The 18,457-nt window shown below is 40.2% G+C and overlaps 1 protein-coding gene across 1 annotated transcript in view; it reads right to left on the bottom strand.

Annotated features, from left to right (window-relative positions):
• tsc22d1 (TSC22 domain family, member 1) overlaps positions 1 to 4,037 on the bottom strand; it is a 37,152-nt gene extending 33,115 nt beyond the window's left edge. Inside the window, exon 1 of the mRNA XM_044365735.1 lies at positions 859 to 4,037. Within this exon, the coding sequence (XP_044221670.1) occupies positions 859 to 3,563 (2,705 nt within the window). The 5' untranslated portion in view covers positions 3,564 to 4,037. The remainder of the gene's footprint in view (positions 1 to 858) is intronic.
• Positions 4,038 to 18,457: the final 14,420 nt, after the last annotated feature.

Here is an 18,457-nt window from a genome sequence, read left to right as displayed (position 1 = left end):
CTGTTAGGCCATAACATGAATCACTAGCCAACTGTAGTGACTGGAGAAGAGTGACAAAGACGGAGAAAGGAAGAGAGGGATAGTGAGTGTAGCGAGACAGATGGAGATCTTTTAATGAAATCAATAAGCTTTTAGTGAAGGTCTACTGCACTATATGTTTCATCTCAACGAGGAAGCCGTCGTCTCTTCCTGATGAGTTCATTCAAAGGATAGAAAGGGAAGTTTTCACCTTTGCTTTAAAAGACAAACCAGAAAACTAAATTAAATGTAGGCTGTAATGTTCTGTCATCTGTGGAATTTATTCCATTTCTATCACATTTGTAGCTATCTGCCTCGTTTAATCTTCTAATTCAATAATCATACAACCTCTGCTGTGTCTCCTGCTTTTCAACAACAAATGTGCTGAGTGTACAGCAAACTGTGCACCAGGCAGAAATTGTGCCCTGTAAGGCAGACAGTCAGGATTGGAAGCAGGCGGGCAGACAGGCTAGGTAAAATGTCGAATCACTGCAGCCACTTGATAAAGACAAGAGACATCACATCCAGCTGAGCCCTGCACTGTGTCCCACTGACAGAGGACAGACAGACTGTGGCAGCCTGGCCACTGTCTGTGAACTATCTGGGATAACAATAACACTCTTCATCCCTCACAGCTGCAACAGTGACAGCATCCAGTAAAACCCATCCAGCCTCACACAGACGCTGAATGCTGATCTTGTCTACAAATACCAACTTAATAGGAGGCATCGCTCATTGATCTACTTTGATTCCAGACTCTAGTGCAAATCTATTAATTACCCGTGCCTGTGTTGAAACTCCATGCAACTAAATGTAGAGGGAAAAAAAAAAAAATCTTACCCATCCTCCTCTCCATCTACGTTCTTGAGACCAGCTGATGCAGTTAAGGCACTGGCGGTGGTGGCGCTGCCCTCAGCTTCTTGACCCTGGCCAGTGTTAGATCCCGATCCAGCCTCTCCTCCGGACAGCTTGGTCATCCCAAACAGAGCCGACTGGTGCTGGAGGAGCAGCCGCTGGGCGTCCTGCAGCTGAGTGGTGGTGAAGGTGGGCAGGCTAGCATAGAGGGCACTGGCCTGGGCGGCATGAGCCAGGGCCTGGGCAGTGCTGTGGTCCTGGGACAGGTTGATACACGACGGCTGGTTGTGGGGAATACCCTGTGGGGGCATCCTACCACTATTCCCAGCATTGTGGGCTTGCTGCTGGGCCTGGGGATCACTCTGGGGGTTGGGAGGAGGCACACTTGGTGCGGACACTTGGCTCTGGTGGATTGTAGTGGGCATCTGGGTGCCCAGGCCCGGGTTTTGGATTTGTGTTGGGAGTGACTGTGGCTTCTGCTGCTGGCAATCCAGATGGGCAGGGTGGCTCTGAGGCTGCTGGCCAAGACCTGCAACTCCAACATGAGAGGTGGTGGCTTGAAGGGAAGGGGGCTGCTGGGGCTGTGTGTGGAGGAGTGCCTGTGACTGCTGCGGGCCTCCCATCATCTGACATGCTCCATTAGCTGGCCCGGAGGGAACCGATCCAGCTTGGTTCATCAGAGGTTGAGAGGCAGCTGCCTGGGGGATACCCTGGTGTTGCTGGCTGTACTCAGGTGGCCTCACCTGCACCGGAGCTCCTTGTGGGTTAGCAGGTGGCTGCTGTGGCAGGGAGGCATACCCTATCTTGTGCTGCTGCACACCCACTATGCCCTGTGTGGAGCCTTGAGGTTGATTAGCAACTGCCTGGGCATAGGTGAGCTGCTGCTGGGATACAGCAGACGTAGAGAGTCCAATGGTGGCCTGGTGGCCCGGCATGGGTGCAGGCTGTTGAATGTTTGTTGGGGTCGAGGGGGCCACAGTAGTCTTTACATGTGAATGGGTAAAATCCTGGGGCTGCATGTGAGGCTGGGTTTGTGACACACCCATGCTTAAGCCACTCGGGAGGATTGTTTGAAAGCCCTGAGGAGGGGAGGCATAATCCTGGGCATGCTGGGGTACTGGGGGTCCCCCAGCCTCTCCACTGCACACACTCTCAGTATAATGGCTCAATGTACTTATCGTGCTACTCACAGAGCTACCACTTGTGCTTTCCCTCTCTGAGCCCCCAGCAAAGCTCTCAGAGACAAACTGACGCATGCTGAGAGACCCAGCTTCAGATGTGGAGGAGCTGGAAGCAGAGGCTGGAGTGTCCTTGTCATAGAATTCAGTGCATGTCCATCTGCCCTTCTTGAAGGGCTCAGAACTAGAGTCCAGCTTCACCACCCTGAAGCGAGAGCTGGTGGTAGCAATTGCAGGGGCTGGAGCTGGGGCAGGAGTAGATGGTATAGGGGCTGTAGCCATAGCTGTAACAGTGGCACTGGCGGGCTGCAGCACAGCAGATCCAACTCTGCCCTGGATCACACTGGAGAGTCCCATTCCTCCAGAGGCACTGGCAGCAGCAGCAGCAGCAACAGTAGCAGCAGTGGTCGTAGTAGTCATAGTGATGTTTGAGTTGATGTTTTGGTGTTGCTGAATCATGCTGACATTAGTGGCGGCCATGAGGTTACCCCCAGTGGCAACAGCACCACCTCCACCTCCGCTGCCCCCACTGCTGCTTATCACATTGAGAGGAAAGCCACCACTGCTACTGCTAGCACTCGTACTGATCCCCCCCCTCACAGGCACATTGGCAGAGCTCAACATATTCACATTACTAACACTGCTGGTCTGGGGATTAACTATGCTAACTGTAGTGCCCGTAGCAGAGCTGTGAATTCCTGGTACAGATCCCGGGGCCACAACCCCCACAGGCTGAGCAACGCCACTTGGAGGGGCTGCCTGGGAAACATTCTCCCCCATGTTAGAAGGCATTTTCTGGGTGACACAAGGTAAAGCTCCAGACGTGAGGGCAGACGGGGTGCTCCCAGCCCCGGAGGACAGAGGGTAGGCCTGGACATGGTTAGGATGATGAGGATGTTGATGGTGATGGTGCACAGTCCCGTTCACCATGTTCAGGGTATGGGGGTGTGAAGGCTGGTTGGGGGATACAGCTCCGGGGGTCTCCGCCTCATGGAAATTATTCAGCGTCTCCTCTGAGGAGCTCCTCTCGGCTCCGACAATGTCATTAGCTCGGGAGAGAGATACATCCAGGATTTCAGAAGAAGACAGATCCTCTGTGTGGGACTCATCCAGGTCATCATAGCTCTCCGTGTCCTCTGCAATACTGTTGTTGGTACTCACAGATATCTGCGCAGGAGTCACACTCGTGATCTGGAAACCACTCTTCTTTTTCATCTGAGCCCCGGTGGACTGCGCGGGCTGGGGTTGGGGATGTAAATTCAGGCTGTGGGGAGGAGGAGGATGATGATGGGGACTCGGGGAGGATGAACCAGCAGGAGGTTGGCACTGAATCAACAGGGAGGGTTGATAATCATCGGCGGGGACGTGGCTGTTATTGACCACCGGGTTCGCCGGTGTTGACAGCGCAGAGCCGCTCCCGCTGCCTGTAGTGCTACCCCTCCTGTGAAAGACACCCGGGTGCGACATCTTTCTAACACTGCCAGAGTCTCCTGCAGGGTCCGGATGATGCATTTCGAGAGGATCCGGGGGGTAGTTGGTCTCTGACAGTATGCAATAAGGGTGCAGTTCGTTAACGGCGCCGTTTTGACAAAACTACGGGCCAACAGACAACACGATCAAAAAAATAAATATTCAAAATCAAGAGTCTTGGTGGCTCTTCTCAAATATCAGGCAAAGTTGTACCAATATTTACAGCTTCTCATACACGATCCAGTGATCTCCGGTGACAGCTAGCGAAGCGAAAGATGCTACTGGCCGCTTGATGTGTATCGTTAGCTAGCGGGCTAACGTCAGCCGGTTGTTATCCGTTTGTACTTTATTTAAACACAAGCTAACATTTTGAGGGTTTTGTCACAAGAAGCTATAGTGAACACTTGTGCTAAAAGGAGAATAGCTGCCGAATAAGCCAGCTGTGTGTGTGTGTGCGTGTATGTATGTGTGTGTAGTGTGTGTATGTGTAGTGTGTGTGTGCGGTGTGTGTGTGTGTGTGTGTATGTGTGTGTATGTGTGTGTGTATGTGTGTGTATGTGTGTGTGTGTGTGTGTGTGTGTGTGTGTGTGTGTATTGATGCTAGCTAGCTGCCAGTCTCCATCACCGGCTAGCTAAACACAGACTACAGTGACTCGTTTTTAGCTGCTGAATTGGCTCAACGGGAAGAAAATACGAAACAAGCGACCTTTCATCCGGTGCACAGCGATGCAAAATCCAAACACGATCGCCAAACTGCGGCGTATAAAAGGTTTAATCCATTCCGCTGAATCCTCGGTTTTTTTAGGAGGGGGGGGGGCTGGTTTTGCTGTCTCACTGGTGCTGCCTCTATGTGTCGTCTCCTGCTCTGCTGCTGGGACGGGACTGACCGGAGGGGAGGGCTGCTCGGTAATATGGCGACCGCGCATGGTCTGTGCTGCTCTGCTGCCAGACATAAAGCAGTCTGGGAGAGGAGAGGCGGAGACGAGCCCGACGTCAACAGCTACGAAATTTGCCGGAAAGTGCCGATGACAGGGCGCTCCCCCTAGAACCAGTTTTTACATACTGTTTATGTATTATACTCATAGATAGATAGATAGATAGATAGATAGATAGATAGATAGATAGATAGATAGATAGATAGATAGATAGATAGATAGATAGATAGATAATCTAATGATGTCATATATAATAATATATTAGTCAGAGGGACTAAACTAGTACTTTTACTTTAATACTTTAAGTACAGCTTGCTGCTAATACTTGTGTACTTTTATTGAGTAGGATTGTTCATGCAGGACTTTTGCTTGTAATGGAGTATTTTTACATCACTGTATTGATATTTTTACTTAAGTAAAGGATCTGAGTACTTCTTCCACTACTGTATATGCTATTATACCAGCAGTGGAAAGTGAGTACATTTACCAACACAATCTCCCACAACTCCATCCTGCTGTTTCCCACATCCATAACTCCCACTCCTCACTGTTACCTTTGTCTTTTAATCTTTTCTGTTTTCTTTTTTTTCTGACCATTTATTTGACTATTCAGAATATAAACTCTTACTTTAACTGCAGGAATGTGTAAACATTTTGTTTGTTTATTTGTTTTTTAATGTCATGTTTTTCATTTTCACATAAGAAATTTTTGGGGAAAAAATGAATAAATTAAGTCTGTATAGGCTACTTAAAGGATTAGGTTCACTATTGTTCAAGTGTGTCTTAAAACAACAGTCAGGTGCTCATATGAACAGTGGAAGAGGTTTTCCTCACTGTAATCATTCCTCCTGTTCATACTGGCTATTAAAAGATCCTCTTCAAATGTATTTTCCATGTAAGTGATGGGGGCAAAAATCTACAGTGTGTCCACACAGTCATTTTGTGCAAAAAATGCATTTAAAAGTCGATCTGAAGCTTATATGAGGCTTCAGCAGTCTGAGTTAGTCACATCAAGTGGATATCTGTCACATTTACAGTCTTTTTAGCATATTATTCCCTCTTTGTGTTTCACTGTTGAGCTGTGATGGAAGAGGGACTTTGTCACTTAAAAAACTGTAACGTTGAAAGAAATCTACTTAATTTGACTCATTTGGATGAAGCTTCATATTAGCTTCTTTTAATCTTTTGAATATATATTTTTGCACTGAAAGAGCACTGTGGATTTTGTCCCCCATCACTTATATTGTAAGTACATTACGAAGGGATCTTCTAATGGTCAGTATGAACAGGAGGATCGATTACAGCAAGAAAAATCTGTTTCAATGTTCATTTTGGGACTTGACTGTTGTTTTAAGACAGACTTGAGAAACTATGAACCCGTCTTTTAAGTGCAGTTTTGAGGTACTTGTACTTTACGTGAGTATTTTTTAAATATGTTGTATTTTTTGAGTCTACTACCTTTATATAAGATTTTACATGTAAAAAACATGTGATTATTTTATAAAGTATGATGTATTCTTACAGATTTAACAACCCAATTATATAATAAACAAATCAAATTAGCTCCATCTTGACCAATCTGCTACAACAATACAATACTATAATATACATAGTAATATAACCCTCTGTACCCATTCTGCATAAGGAGTACTTTCCTTTTTTATACTTTATTTTGTTGACAATACATCTGTACTTGACTGATTTGATTTTTACATTGTGATGTTTCTACTTATACATAAGTAAAGGATCTGAATTTTTCTTCCACTTCTGCATTTTACAGTGATAGTGCCCGGTTACACTGTACATTAGTAGTTTATAATTACTGCCCAATGAAAAGCCAAATCATATAGGCTTTAAATACACAATCAGGCTCCTGAGCATCTGTTGTGGATTGAGCAAAACATCAACATCACAACAGTGTCACTGAAACAAAGGTAGACAGAGAGGTGCTAGATCTCTCTGCAGACACAGGTGGTAACTACACTGAAGGATTATTCTACACACAGGTACTGTTTGGGGCCTCTCTCTCTCTCTCTCTCTCTCTCTCTCTCTCTCTCTCTCTCTCCATCTCTCTCTCTCTCTGGTTGTGTTTGTATGTGATATAGAGAGAGGTAGAGAGGCTGAGAGAGAGAATGTACACATTTGTTGGCCTGTAATGTTGCCGCTGTGGGTCAATGAACTCTCGTGTTAAAATAGTCAAGCATCTCCATTTTATGTGTTCTGGTGTTTTCTGTTCATCTCTACTCTAATAACACTTCTTTTCTCTTCTCTTCTGGTACGGAAACGTATCCAAATAGTTTCAGTTAAGACAAGATAAAATATTAAAATAGTTTAGAAAAGTAAATAAATTAGACTAAATAGTCTCTCAGTAGCAGAAGGAGAGACTGTACTCTGCTAGTCCTTCAGAAAGGAGACATCACCATGAAAATGTATTAAAATAACATCAAAAAATTGATGCTACAGGCCTTATTTAGGGCTCTGTAGACTAATTATATATTCAGCAAGCAGATCTATAATCAGTGTTGTTTAAGACAGTTCATCAGACTCATCCGCATACTTATTGGTATTCGAGGAAATGTGCAGAAGCTTTAATGCATCTTGAGCTCTCTTTCTACGTTGTGTTTATTAGAGCTTTGCATATTTTATGACTCTATGTACCCAAGACTTATGTGTAGGCTTTTACAAAAAGGCTCATGTCTGTAAAGATGCTTTGTTCAGTTTCAGCCGCCGGGAAAAAACTGTAAATCATATGATTATCTGTGAAAGCGTTGCACAGAAGAAAATCAGGGAGGGAAATGATTGAAACAGAAAGCAAGAGAGAGGAGGAGTTGAAGTTACTCATAGAGAGAGCAGCAGTTAGTGAAGGAGGCGGAGGAGTGAGAAGAGAGAAAAGAGAGAGGTAGGGATGGACTGTCAGGCAAGCAGACAGGCTATATCCATCGATACAAATGATAGAGGACGAGAGACAGCAGGAGCCGATTGCAGTGTAAGCGTCTGGTGCTGTCAGCAGCTTTAAATCACACTGGCACCCCGCAACAAAAAAACACACAGCACTATTGTGCCGCTGCCCCAACAATAATGCTCAATTTATACTCTGGACTCTGCATTCATTTTGTAAACACTCTGTTCTGTTCTGAGTGAAAGTAATAATCCACACTGTATTCATTAAAAATAATTATATGCTCGCTAAAGCTGATGAAAAGTTGTTGGATGTTTCTCATGGTGGTAGTTTATAATTTAATTCAAGAGGCAGTTAGGGTTGGCTGTAGCTCAAGTGGAAGGCGGGTTGGCAGCTCAGTCACCAACTCCTCCTGTCTACACGTCCTTGAGCAAGACATTGACACCCAAACTTCTCATAAATGTAAGTCACTTTGTATAAAAGTGTAATGTAATATAATGTGGTTAGCATGAGCTAAAAGAAGCCGCCGTAGCTAGGCAGATGAATAAAAGAGAGCTACAAAAAAATCTAATTGTATCATTACTGTTCTTACCGATTGTGGTTACAGGAAAATGTTTCTCTTGTGAGTATAAATGAAAGTTCCCAAAGTTGGCTAATAAAATAATTATAGGTTTTCTGTTCACAGCTTCCCAGACAACAATTATGAAGAAATGTTCTGTCATGTGTCGAGGCAAAAACTCACAACGCATTTATATGAATTTTTAAAGGTTTAAAACACTGTTTCCAAACATTTCCACTGATTTTTTGAAGAGATTTTTCTTTTTGAATAAGACTGTTTATTTTAAAGGAGTTTTATATTTTTTTTGTGATTATGCTCCAAGCAGATCAGGATGAAGTTTATTGGTCAAGTATGTTCACACATCCAAGGATTTTGGCTGTGGATGCTGTATAGCTCTCAGTGTACGTACATGCATGTCCAAAACAAACATACAGAGAGAAACAAACCAACATGCCATTCAGATTTATAATGTAATAAAAGTTTCCGTGTATATAAGATGTTATCTACCTCATTCATCATGGCTAAGTAGATGAATAAAAGAGGTCCACAAAAAGTCTAATTTTATCATTACTGTCCTCGCTGATTATGGTAACAACAGCCAATCTTTTTCTTTTACAAATGAAAGTTCCCATAAAAGTTGCCAAATAAAACAATTCCAGGTTTTCTGTTCACAAGTTTTCCAGTCAGTGTAAAGAAATGTGCCAAGACAAAAACTCAAACGTGTCTTTTACATGCATTTTTAAAGGTTTAAACCACTTTTTTTCCAAACATTTTTACTGATTTCAAAAGAGTTCTTTCTTTCGGAATAAGGCAGTTTATTCTAAAGGAGTTATTTTTTTGTGATTATGTCAGATCAGGATCAAGTTTTTTTAGATTTGAGTCTGGATGTCAGCGGTATAGCTCTCAGCTTACTTACATGCAAGGTCAAAACAAACACATGTTTTGTGCAATTCAGATTAATAATATAATAAAATGTTCCATGTAAACACAGCGACTGTTTGAAGTTTTTTTTCTGGGAACTGCAGTTCAAAGTATTCTAGTTGTCCTCAACATGCACGTTTCTACTGTATGTGAGTTACATTGACCTCAGTTGCCTTGTTTAGATTATAGCTACAAGTAGTAATTACTCTGGCCTGCTGAAGTTCAGGTAGTTGTGAGCATAAAGAGACAGATTTGTCAGAGCAGAGCGGTGATGATGACGGTGAAACCAACCTAAATTCTTGAAACAACAGAGGCTTTGGTCGCAGAGTGCATTGGACCGTGCCCAGTGATGCGGGGCAGGGTGTCTGTGCCTCTGTCTGCGGCTTGTGTCCACTGAGCCTCCCCACACTGAATGGTGTCCAAAATAGATGCTGGGCTTTATTGTTATTGGACGGCCCTCCCAGCAGAAAATCACAGTGTGTGATTTACTAGATGTTTAAATACCCAGGCCAACTACATTCATTCATGAGTTTGTCTTCCCACACATACTGCAGTCTACCAAAACCAGTGTTACTGTCTGTCACGTTAACAAAGGAAGAAGAAAGAGGAAACATTGTGAATTATAAAAGCCAGTGTAAGACGCCTCAGTTAGAAAAACCTGCTTTATACGCTCAGTTCAACACATTTATACCTGCATATGGTGGATTGCTCAAAGGCAGACCAAAAACATAATGCATCCACTTTCCAAGCTCATATTTGTAGATTCAAACATCCCGTCATCTATTCCTGAGTAGATTCCTCATTACAGAATTATGAAGACACTTCATCCAAAAAGCATCCAGTTATTTTAGCTGTGATTTCATTTTCTTGCACATGAAGAGACATGTGCAATGAATTAAAGTCATACCACCTGTTTTTTTTTTTTCCAGGTAAATGTCAAATGGAAACCTACAGAGTCAGGAATGTATAGTCTTACACATAACCTTTGTTATGTTTGTTTTTGTCTTGAAGCTGAATGAGGGTGATAGCCTCAAGCACATGTTCTTTCTTTACAGTATGTACAACAACGTACTGTACATACCTGTAAGACTCCGCTGTCTCATTAGTGTATGTATGTCCACATTTTGAAATAGTATAGAATAGTGTTTACTTTAAATGAGGACACACAGTGAGGCTTTACTTAGCAGTTTAATGGGTGTGAATATGTGTGAGAGTATTAGTGAATATTAGTGATGTACAGAGAGCCCAGTATCTGTATTTGTATCTGTATTATTTGAGGCAGCAAAATTATTTGTATTCAAATAAAAGTGGAAATAGGAGTAACAATCCTGTTTTTGTTTTTATAACAGTCCTGATTTTAGGATATATAAGTGTTAAAATAAGTGTTCTTCAATAAACTATTTTGCAAAGGAAGGTTTCCACACTGGGTCTCAAACATCAGTCTCCCAAACCACAGATGACTGCGCTGACCGCTCAGCCAAAGCTCAGCTCTGCCAGACATTCAGCAGAGTGGAGCAGAGGACAAAGACGGAGACAGCGATGTAACCTCGCTACGTTACGAGTCCCGATCTGCTCGCTGTTATTTGACATATATTTTTTTCTTCCAGAACACTAATGATTTTTAAAACATTTGTACATAATAAATATTTGTATAAACCCACTATTTGTGCTTTTCCGAATACCGGATTCGGCTCCACCCCTTGTAACTATATTTGTGAAGTAAATGAAACGAGTAGGCACATTAAACCATAACTGATTCAATAAAGGTTTCATACATTAGGCACTAAAATGTTTTTTTCAATGTAAGAATAAATAAATGAAGATATATTTCCTTAAAAAGATAAAAATGTTTCACAAAAATTGTAGCTTTAATGTTAAAATCATACACAGTGTTATGAAAAATGGTTGTGCATTCGTTATTGCATTAAAAGCCACACAGTCAGCACAATGAATTAATCAAAACAGTAACCTTAGATCTGCTTGCCTGACTGATGAGTGAAAGGGAAACCTGAGTAATACTGTATTTAATAATGAAGGAGAGAATCTAAGATGGTTCTTACTTGCAGGCATAAGAGCTCACGTCCAAAATCGACAGAACAAACCTTTAGCAAAAACTGGTTTAAGTGACGGGACCACGTGGCCACGAGGGAAGGAGACATGTTTACTATAGGTGTTTGTGAAAATAAGGTACAGAAAAAAGTGATTGTGTGAATTATTTTGTGTTTTATGAAGGTTTCTGCGCAGTACATCCTATTGATCATGTACATAAACCTGATTTAAGTAAAATGAAAATAAGTGAAGAGTTACTTTAATCATTTAAACTTTGCTCGTAAACCAGATTTTCTCAATAATCTGTAGCTCCGTGATCCCCATTTGTAAGTCCCGAAACAGGTTGTAATGCTCATTTATTCACAAGTAGGTTAGGTTTTTAAAAAATAGAAATATATCAGTATCTGGGTGTTAGATATCTGTGTCCTTAAGATGTGAACACTTTCCTCACCTCCCATTAATGTATATATATATATATATATATATATATATATATATATATATATATATATATTTATTTAAAAGACCTTTGATTATAGCACCTCCATCAGGTCAGCCAGTGTTTGTGTCATTGTTCTCCCTCAATGTTTTAGTTTGACACGGTAACGATTAATCTCTAATGCCAGATATGTTGGACAAAACAGCATCTGTCCACACTGTGCAGCTGGAAACAGATGGAAGGTACTCAGTACTTCAAAGACACAGCTCCTCTACTGGAGGACGCTTCACTTCAGCGTTTGATTGTAAACAGAATATTCACGCTGAGTTCTCAAGGGAAGAGTCTCAATATAGAGCACAAGCCAATTAATTAATCCTCTGGAGTATTCAGCTTTACAGATAAACACATATAACCAGTGGCCAACTTTTTAAATACACCTTAACAGCAAACATCCAGCTCCTATAGAGAGCAAGAGATAGTCTGACAGCTGTTTTCCTGAGACGTTTGCAAGTGAAGACATAGAGTTTACAGAGAACAGTCCCATGAATGAATTGTCAAAACTGTAACTGGATGACTGAAAACAGGAAAATCATCATCCCCAAATCTAATCGGTGGGATGAGAATTTATTATAAACAGCTTAAATCTCTTAAAGGTGGTGGTTTAACTGTATCGGGGGTGTTTTCTTTATCCCCCTCATTACAAACAGAGCACCACTGTGAAGCTCTCCTGTGCACTGTTTTGACGGACACATCCAGCAGGATAATGTGCCGCATCACAAAGCTCTCATCATCGCAGCATGGCTCCAAGAACATGTGAGAGATAATCTGCAGGCGTCAGCGCAGTAAAGTACCTCAAGGATGGAAGTGAAACAGGAGCGCTTTCAAGATATGTGCCTCCAGCAACATTTTCCAGAACATCAATGAATTCATACATTCAAAATTAAGGCTCTTCAGGCAATAAGTTAAACCCAGAATCACTTAGACAACAACTTCAGACAAACGAAATGAATTAATATTACATTTGTGCGGGTTGTAGCTTTAAATAATATGTTACGGCGTAAAGATTTATAATATGAGCTGAGATGAAAGAGGAGATTAGCAAATTAGAAGACAGTGTGGTTATTTTCATGTCATCTGCTTACTTCTCTTTCTCTTCACTGTCACTATTTTGGTCTTAAAATTAAGGTGCATGAAAAGACAGGAAGAGCAGCTTGAATTTGGCAATATTTTCACTCCAATGCATGTTATAAGGAATGACATCTCTTTACTGGTACATACAATTAACTGTATTTTTACAGGAAACCTCAAACAACAGGTTTTAAATCCCTTTTTTTTCTCCCCAAAATCATTGTATGTGGAAAATTCTGGCAGATGTCATTTTCCTTTTGGCTTCCTTCTTTAAAGACTGTATCTGCCAAATGTGAGCTGCCATGGCAACAGCCTTTCAACTCACTGCGAGCACTTACTGTACTGCAGAAATCATAGCAAAGGTTTATGCTACATTAATGCAAAACCATGCCAGGTCCCGCATAAATGATCCACTCAGTAAGACAACTGCTTGATCAGGCAATCAAAATCATTTGGAAATGTTTTTTTGCGTATGAAGATTAGGGTTTGTTGATGGACACAGTCTGTGTGCTGGCATTTCATTCTGAGGTTGATATATCACTGTAGTCTGGCCCTGAAATATGCCCAGACTGTGGGCAACAAAAAAATGCCTACCTCAAAGGGAGGATGACCTTGAGGGGAAAACCAAAACCCTCAGCTAGTTGGTGCCAAGTTCATTTTATCCCCGATGAAAAGGGATTTCTGAATCTTTCAACCAGCAGAGGGCTGATAAAGGAGTTTCACAGATCTGTGTGAGTCAAAATTGGGTAATAAGAGGAAGTTAAGCTTCAGTGTCTCATGCACACACGCACACACACACACACACACACACACACACACACACACACACACACACTTTCAACACGTTCCAATGATGCTGATGAACTGCAGCCAGCAGTTGGCACACGTTGGAGTCCGTGTCTCGCTGTAGATGAGAGATTTCTCTGTGTAAAGCTTTATGTGAATGTGCTGACGGCTGGTCAGCTGACGGCGGAGACTCAGATTTCTCTGAGAGAAAAACTTTGTGTTGCAGAGATGTGGCTGGTTTGTTCTGGGTCACACAGCTGAAAGATCCATTTGGAGCACAGGAAGTGATGTTGCTCCATAAACCAGTGTCACAACTCCTCGCTGCCTATTGTTATCAAAAAAAAAAAAAAAAAAAGCATGACAATCAACATATCCGGCAAAGACAATGCATGTGCAGGATTTTTACATGGAGGACTTGGTAAGTGTTCACTCTCAGCTAAAGTGGTTTTAAACCAAACAAAAACTAAACCAGCTGAACACTGGCTCTTTTTGACCTCCTTTAAAAGTCTTAAAACTGCACAAATAACAGCCTCCAAGTTGTTTTTAGTGTTTTTATTGCCTTACTGGTTGGTAGGGAGTTAGAGGATAAGTCATGAGATCATTACGGGTGTAACCCCTTAGGAGCATGAATGTTCTCGGGAAATTTCATGGCGTTCTGCCTATTAGATCACGATATGTCTTGCATGTAAAACAGACAGTTTGGCCTGAAGGTTACACTGGCCGAAAGGTCAGAGTTAGATTCAGAAAGAAAAGAGGTCAACTTCTGGGGAGCATTAAAGTGTCCATTAGTTCTGGTATTTCTTGTGTTAAAATTTTAATTAGATTTTCCTCAGATGGAAGTACCAGAGCAAAGGTCAGTGTGTCCCAAAAGAATTAGGATTAATCTGTTGGTGCCTTAAACCACTTTAACACAACCGTTGTGTGGCTCTTTTGTCATTTGAGTTTATAAAAATGTCCTGCGCAACCTGCAGAGAAAAGCAACCATGTTGCCCTGTGTGCAGGACTGTAACTTCTCTGTCCCATGTTTAATTTTCATATGTACATCACTTCATAGGAAACACGTCATATACAAGAAAAGCTAATGAGGCTTTGTAACGTGTGGAAATGTTATCTTTATATGATGTAGTTTTACTCATTCATTCATTCACTTACACATGTCCAGTTCTAGTAGTTATCCACAAGGTGGCAATACATACAAACCAGCTGCATCATTAAAGGGCAGTGCTTAAATATTTTCATTCCTTTATAAACAGCTCTTCACTCTTACATGACCTCCAGAAATAAGAAAATGTTTGCCCAGAAATAAACAGAGATGACCTCAGTTTAGACAAAACCGCAGGATTCACTGAGCCAGTAAAAAAATACAAGATAATGTCCATTAGTCCTCAAAACCAGTTAGCATTATTATATTTATATAAAACTAAAATCTGAGGAAGATAACATCCACATCCCAACCTCAAAAACATCACATCAGTTTGTAATCATGTGTCCTCTTTCAAGATTTGAGTATAATGGTCAGACCAGCTTATTTATATTACAGAAGATGTGACTTAATCACAATTCTGAGGTAGTGAAACTTCACTTGATCCCTATTTTCTGAGATTTTATACTTTTAAAATCCTTTCTAAAATACTTTCTTCTAATAACTATGGTGACTGGTTACTTCACAGATCCAGATGTTTCCTCCAAAACAGACAATAAGCTGTTAAAATGTGTTTATCCAGCTGTATAAGCAGTTAGACGCAGCACCGACTGGACTCTCCACAACAGTAAAATACCGATCACAAAGTTTTCAACATGAAAAGTACTTTTATTTACTACTTTCTTCTCTCTTCTACTGTGGTTACTTGTTTACTTGGATTTGTTTATTTGGAGGATTTACGAATATGTCATCTGACCACTGAAATTACAAAAAAAATGAGACACAAACACATTCATCTCTGTTAAAGACTGATAATAAAATTATCCATCATATGTGCTTCAAAGTGTATTCAAGCAGAGAAACAACAGATTTTCATTGTTTATGATTCAGGAACCATTTTAAATATCTAGCAGTGTGCTGTCTCAGTTTCATGATTATCAATGTGTATCAGACTGTTTTAAGATGATGAGAACGAGGTATTTAATGTTAAAATGACTCAAAATAGCTCAGCTGATTTCATTAAATCTTTTTAAATCAGTTGTGTTGTTAAGCCAGATGTTTATTTCCACTTAACATTAAGTAATGGGGGAACAATGTGTGTATGTTTTTATATACTCAGTATTGTCCCAAATATTTGATTTACCTTTAATATATTATTGATAGGCAAACTGATGCAGTGCAGTTTGCAAGTTGACTAATTACATTTCAGTCACAATCCAATAATTCATGTTAATGAGCTTGAAAGCTAATCTTGATTTACTAAATACATCATTTATTTAGTGAAACAATGAGTGCAGAGCTGAGCTTGGCTCACGTCTCCATACGATCCATAACAGCAGCAACTTCAAGTCACAGTAAAACCGCTTTAGACTCTTTAGATATTATCCGTGAAATCTAATTTTTAACATCAAAGCTGCAAATTTTAATGGTAGATTAAATAAAGTGAACAAATAATATCAACAAAAAAAATATATAACTGTGTAAAGAATCATAACTCTGTAACTCAAATCCTTTTGTATCATGGTGTATGTGGAAGAAGAAACATCTCAGTGTTGAGTGTGAAGCTACATGACTTTCTTTCATATTTTTGTATGGTGCAGGTCAGTCAGGGTTGTCGCTACACGTCTAATCAATATTTGTGATAACGATCAACTTGCTCCAAAAGTCAGAGGTTCAAAACTCAAACATACAATGAAATTCAATGTTATCATCACACCAGAAAATGTGAAGCTGTTCCAGACAATGAATCTTTTAGCTCTGACCGCAGCCTTCATTCAATCTGAGCCCTTTTCACAACTGACCCCTGTTAACTGGTGGTGTTATTTTACAGATCCATCATAGAATCGGTCATTACTTTCTCATGAATCTGTTGGTGTGAGAATTTAAATATACAAAGCAGGAATCAGCTCTTAAACATTGTCAAGGCAGCAAGTAAAATCATTGTTGAACAGAAGCCGCCTCTGTTTATTACATTAGATTTAAAACAGACAAATCACACAGAGAAGCTAAATCTATGTTATCAAATCCAGACCATCGTCTCCTGAAGGAATACCGACCTGTCAGGGATACAGGTTTCCAAAAACTAGGTTGGGGTTTTCATTTATCCTCTGTGCAATAAGAGCTCTTTATTCTAAAACATTATAAATTGCCTGTTGATTCCTCTCAACACTTTATTCATCTCATCTTTATTCATCTTGTTGCTGTTTTCCTTGCTTATAACATACATCCGTATTGTCTAAATTGCATTTATAGCACCACGTTTGATGATTTCCTCTTGTGGGACAATAAAGATCTGAACTGAACTGAACTATATACACATCAAGCTCAGACATCACTGAAGAAAATATCACAACTGATCAGTAACAGGAAAGGTTAATTTACATGGTGATGATGGACGCTCAGAGGACAGATACTGCCCTCTTGTGGAAATAAAGGGTCATGAAACACACGTTATATGAAATATAAACAGCTAAGTGTGGAAACTATCACTGTCAGTAGTTCAGGTTCACACATTAGATACTTACTTAACTGATTTCAACATGTCAGTGAGGAGACGGGTGCTGCTGGCTACAGGTGATACTGTTTATACTGTTAATACTGTGAACATTTGCACATTCCCAATCAATATTTGTTCATTATTTTTTTAAACTCAACAGGTCTCTTCACCTTGAATAGATCTTTACTTATTCTTTATTGCAATGATTTAACAAAAAAATGAATTGAACAAAAAAAATGAATTGAAAGTGAATAAAAAATAAATTGAAAGCAAAAAAAGTTGCTTCAAAGGCAGAACTCAGCAAAACTATACAAGATGACGTTTGATTACAATATTCTCCACCTTTCTTCCACTGATCAGGTTTTCTCTTTTGTGGTCACAAGTTCTGCCTTTGAGGTCTTTTTTGTTGTTGTTGTTGCTTTCAATTCATTATTATTCACTTTCAATCTTATTTGTTTGATTCTTAGGAGATTTTGTTCAATGACACAAATTTAATCCTATATACCACCTGTCTTTTACAGTAGTTGTATTTTTCTTACTTTGCAGAGATACTCGTTTTGTTTTTTCTCTCTCCTTCTATTTTTTGATCGTAATGCACCACGACATCAAGACAAATTCCTTGTATGTGCAAACTTGTCAATAAATCTGATTCTGATTCTGATTGGATCGTTGTGAAAGACTGCAGGTTTTCTGTCGATCCACATGGTGATGCTACCAGTCTCTTTTAAAAAATGACACAGTGATACAAAAGTTTAAATGACACATGACAGGGGTATTAAAAATACAAATAAATGGAATCATTAAATCTTAATTACATTTATGACTTAAAGAAAATAGACACAAGAAAGCAAGTGTATTAATACTGCTTCCTAAATGTTCAGTTTGTTTATTGTTGTGTCTTTAAGAAATGAAAATATTTTCCTATTGATTGAGAATAAGATTAACTTTAATATTGTCCCAGAGGAATAATAATAAAGTTGCCAGAAACTGTTTATGCTACAGTTCAATAAATGCAAACTGACTTGTTGATTTGTGGCCTCAGTTGAAGTCGACTCCCTTGTTTTATTTCCTCTACTTCATATTTGCTCTGCCCTCTTCTTGAACATTTAATTTTTAGATCTTTCAATAAATATCTAAAAAAAAAAAAAAGATGAAGAAAATTGAAACTAAAAGCACAATGATTAGAAAAGGTAATTATTTGCAGGCCCCCGCTGAGTGGGATGGCAGGTAGTTGGGTGGTTCGGTGATGAAAAGAACTTAAAAAGCCACTCTCATGGTTGTGTTCTGCATTCATTACCATAACTGATCCTGGACTTTAGTAGCCTGATAATCAGACTGAATTGTTATTTCTCTCCACTTCACTGAATGAGAGATGAACTGAGATGTGGGCGATTAATCAAAGGTCTGGAACCAGGTTTGGAGGTGGTGGAAAGTACATTTACTCAGGTTCTGTACTTGAGTACAATTTACCATTTGATGCTACTTTATACTTCCACTCTACTACATTTCAGAGGGAAATATTGTACTTTCTACTCCACTACATTTATTTGACAGCTTTAGTAACTTTTCAGATGAAGATTTG

This window comes from Thunnus albacares, chromosome 11 (genome assembly GCF_914725855.1).
Source record: "Thunnus albacares chromosome 11, fThuAlb1.1, whole genome shotgun sequence".
Taxonomy (NCBI): Eukaryota; Metazoa; Chordata; class Actinopteri; order Scombriformes; family Scombridae; genus Thunnus; species Thunnus albacares.
Note: the sequence above shows the minus strand (reverse complement) of the source record. Positions and strands in the feature narration are given on the sequence as shown.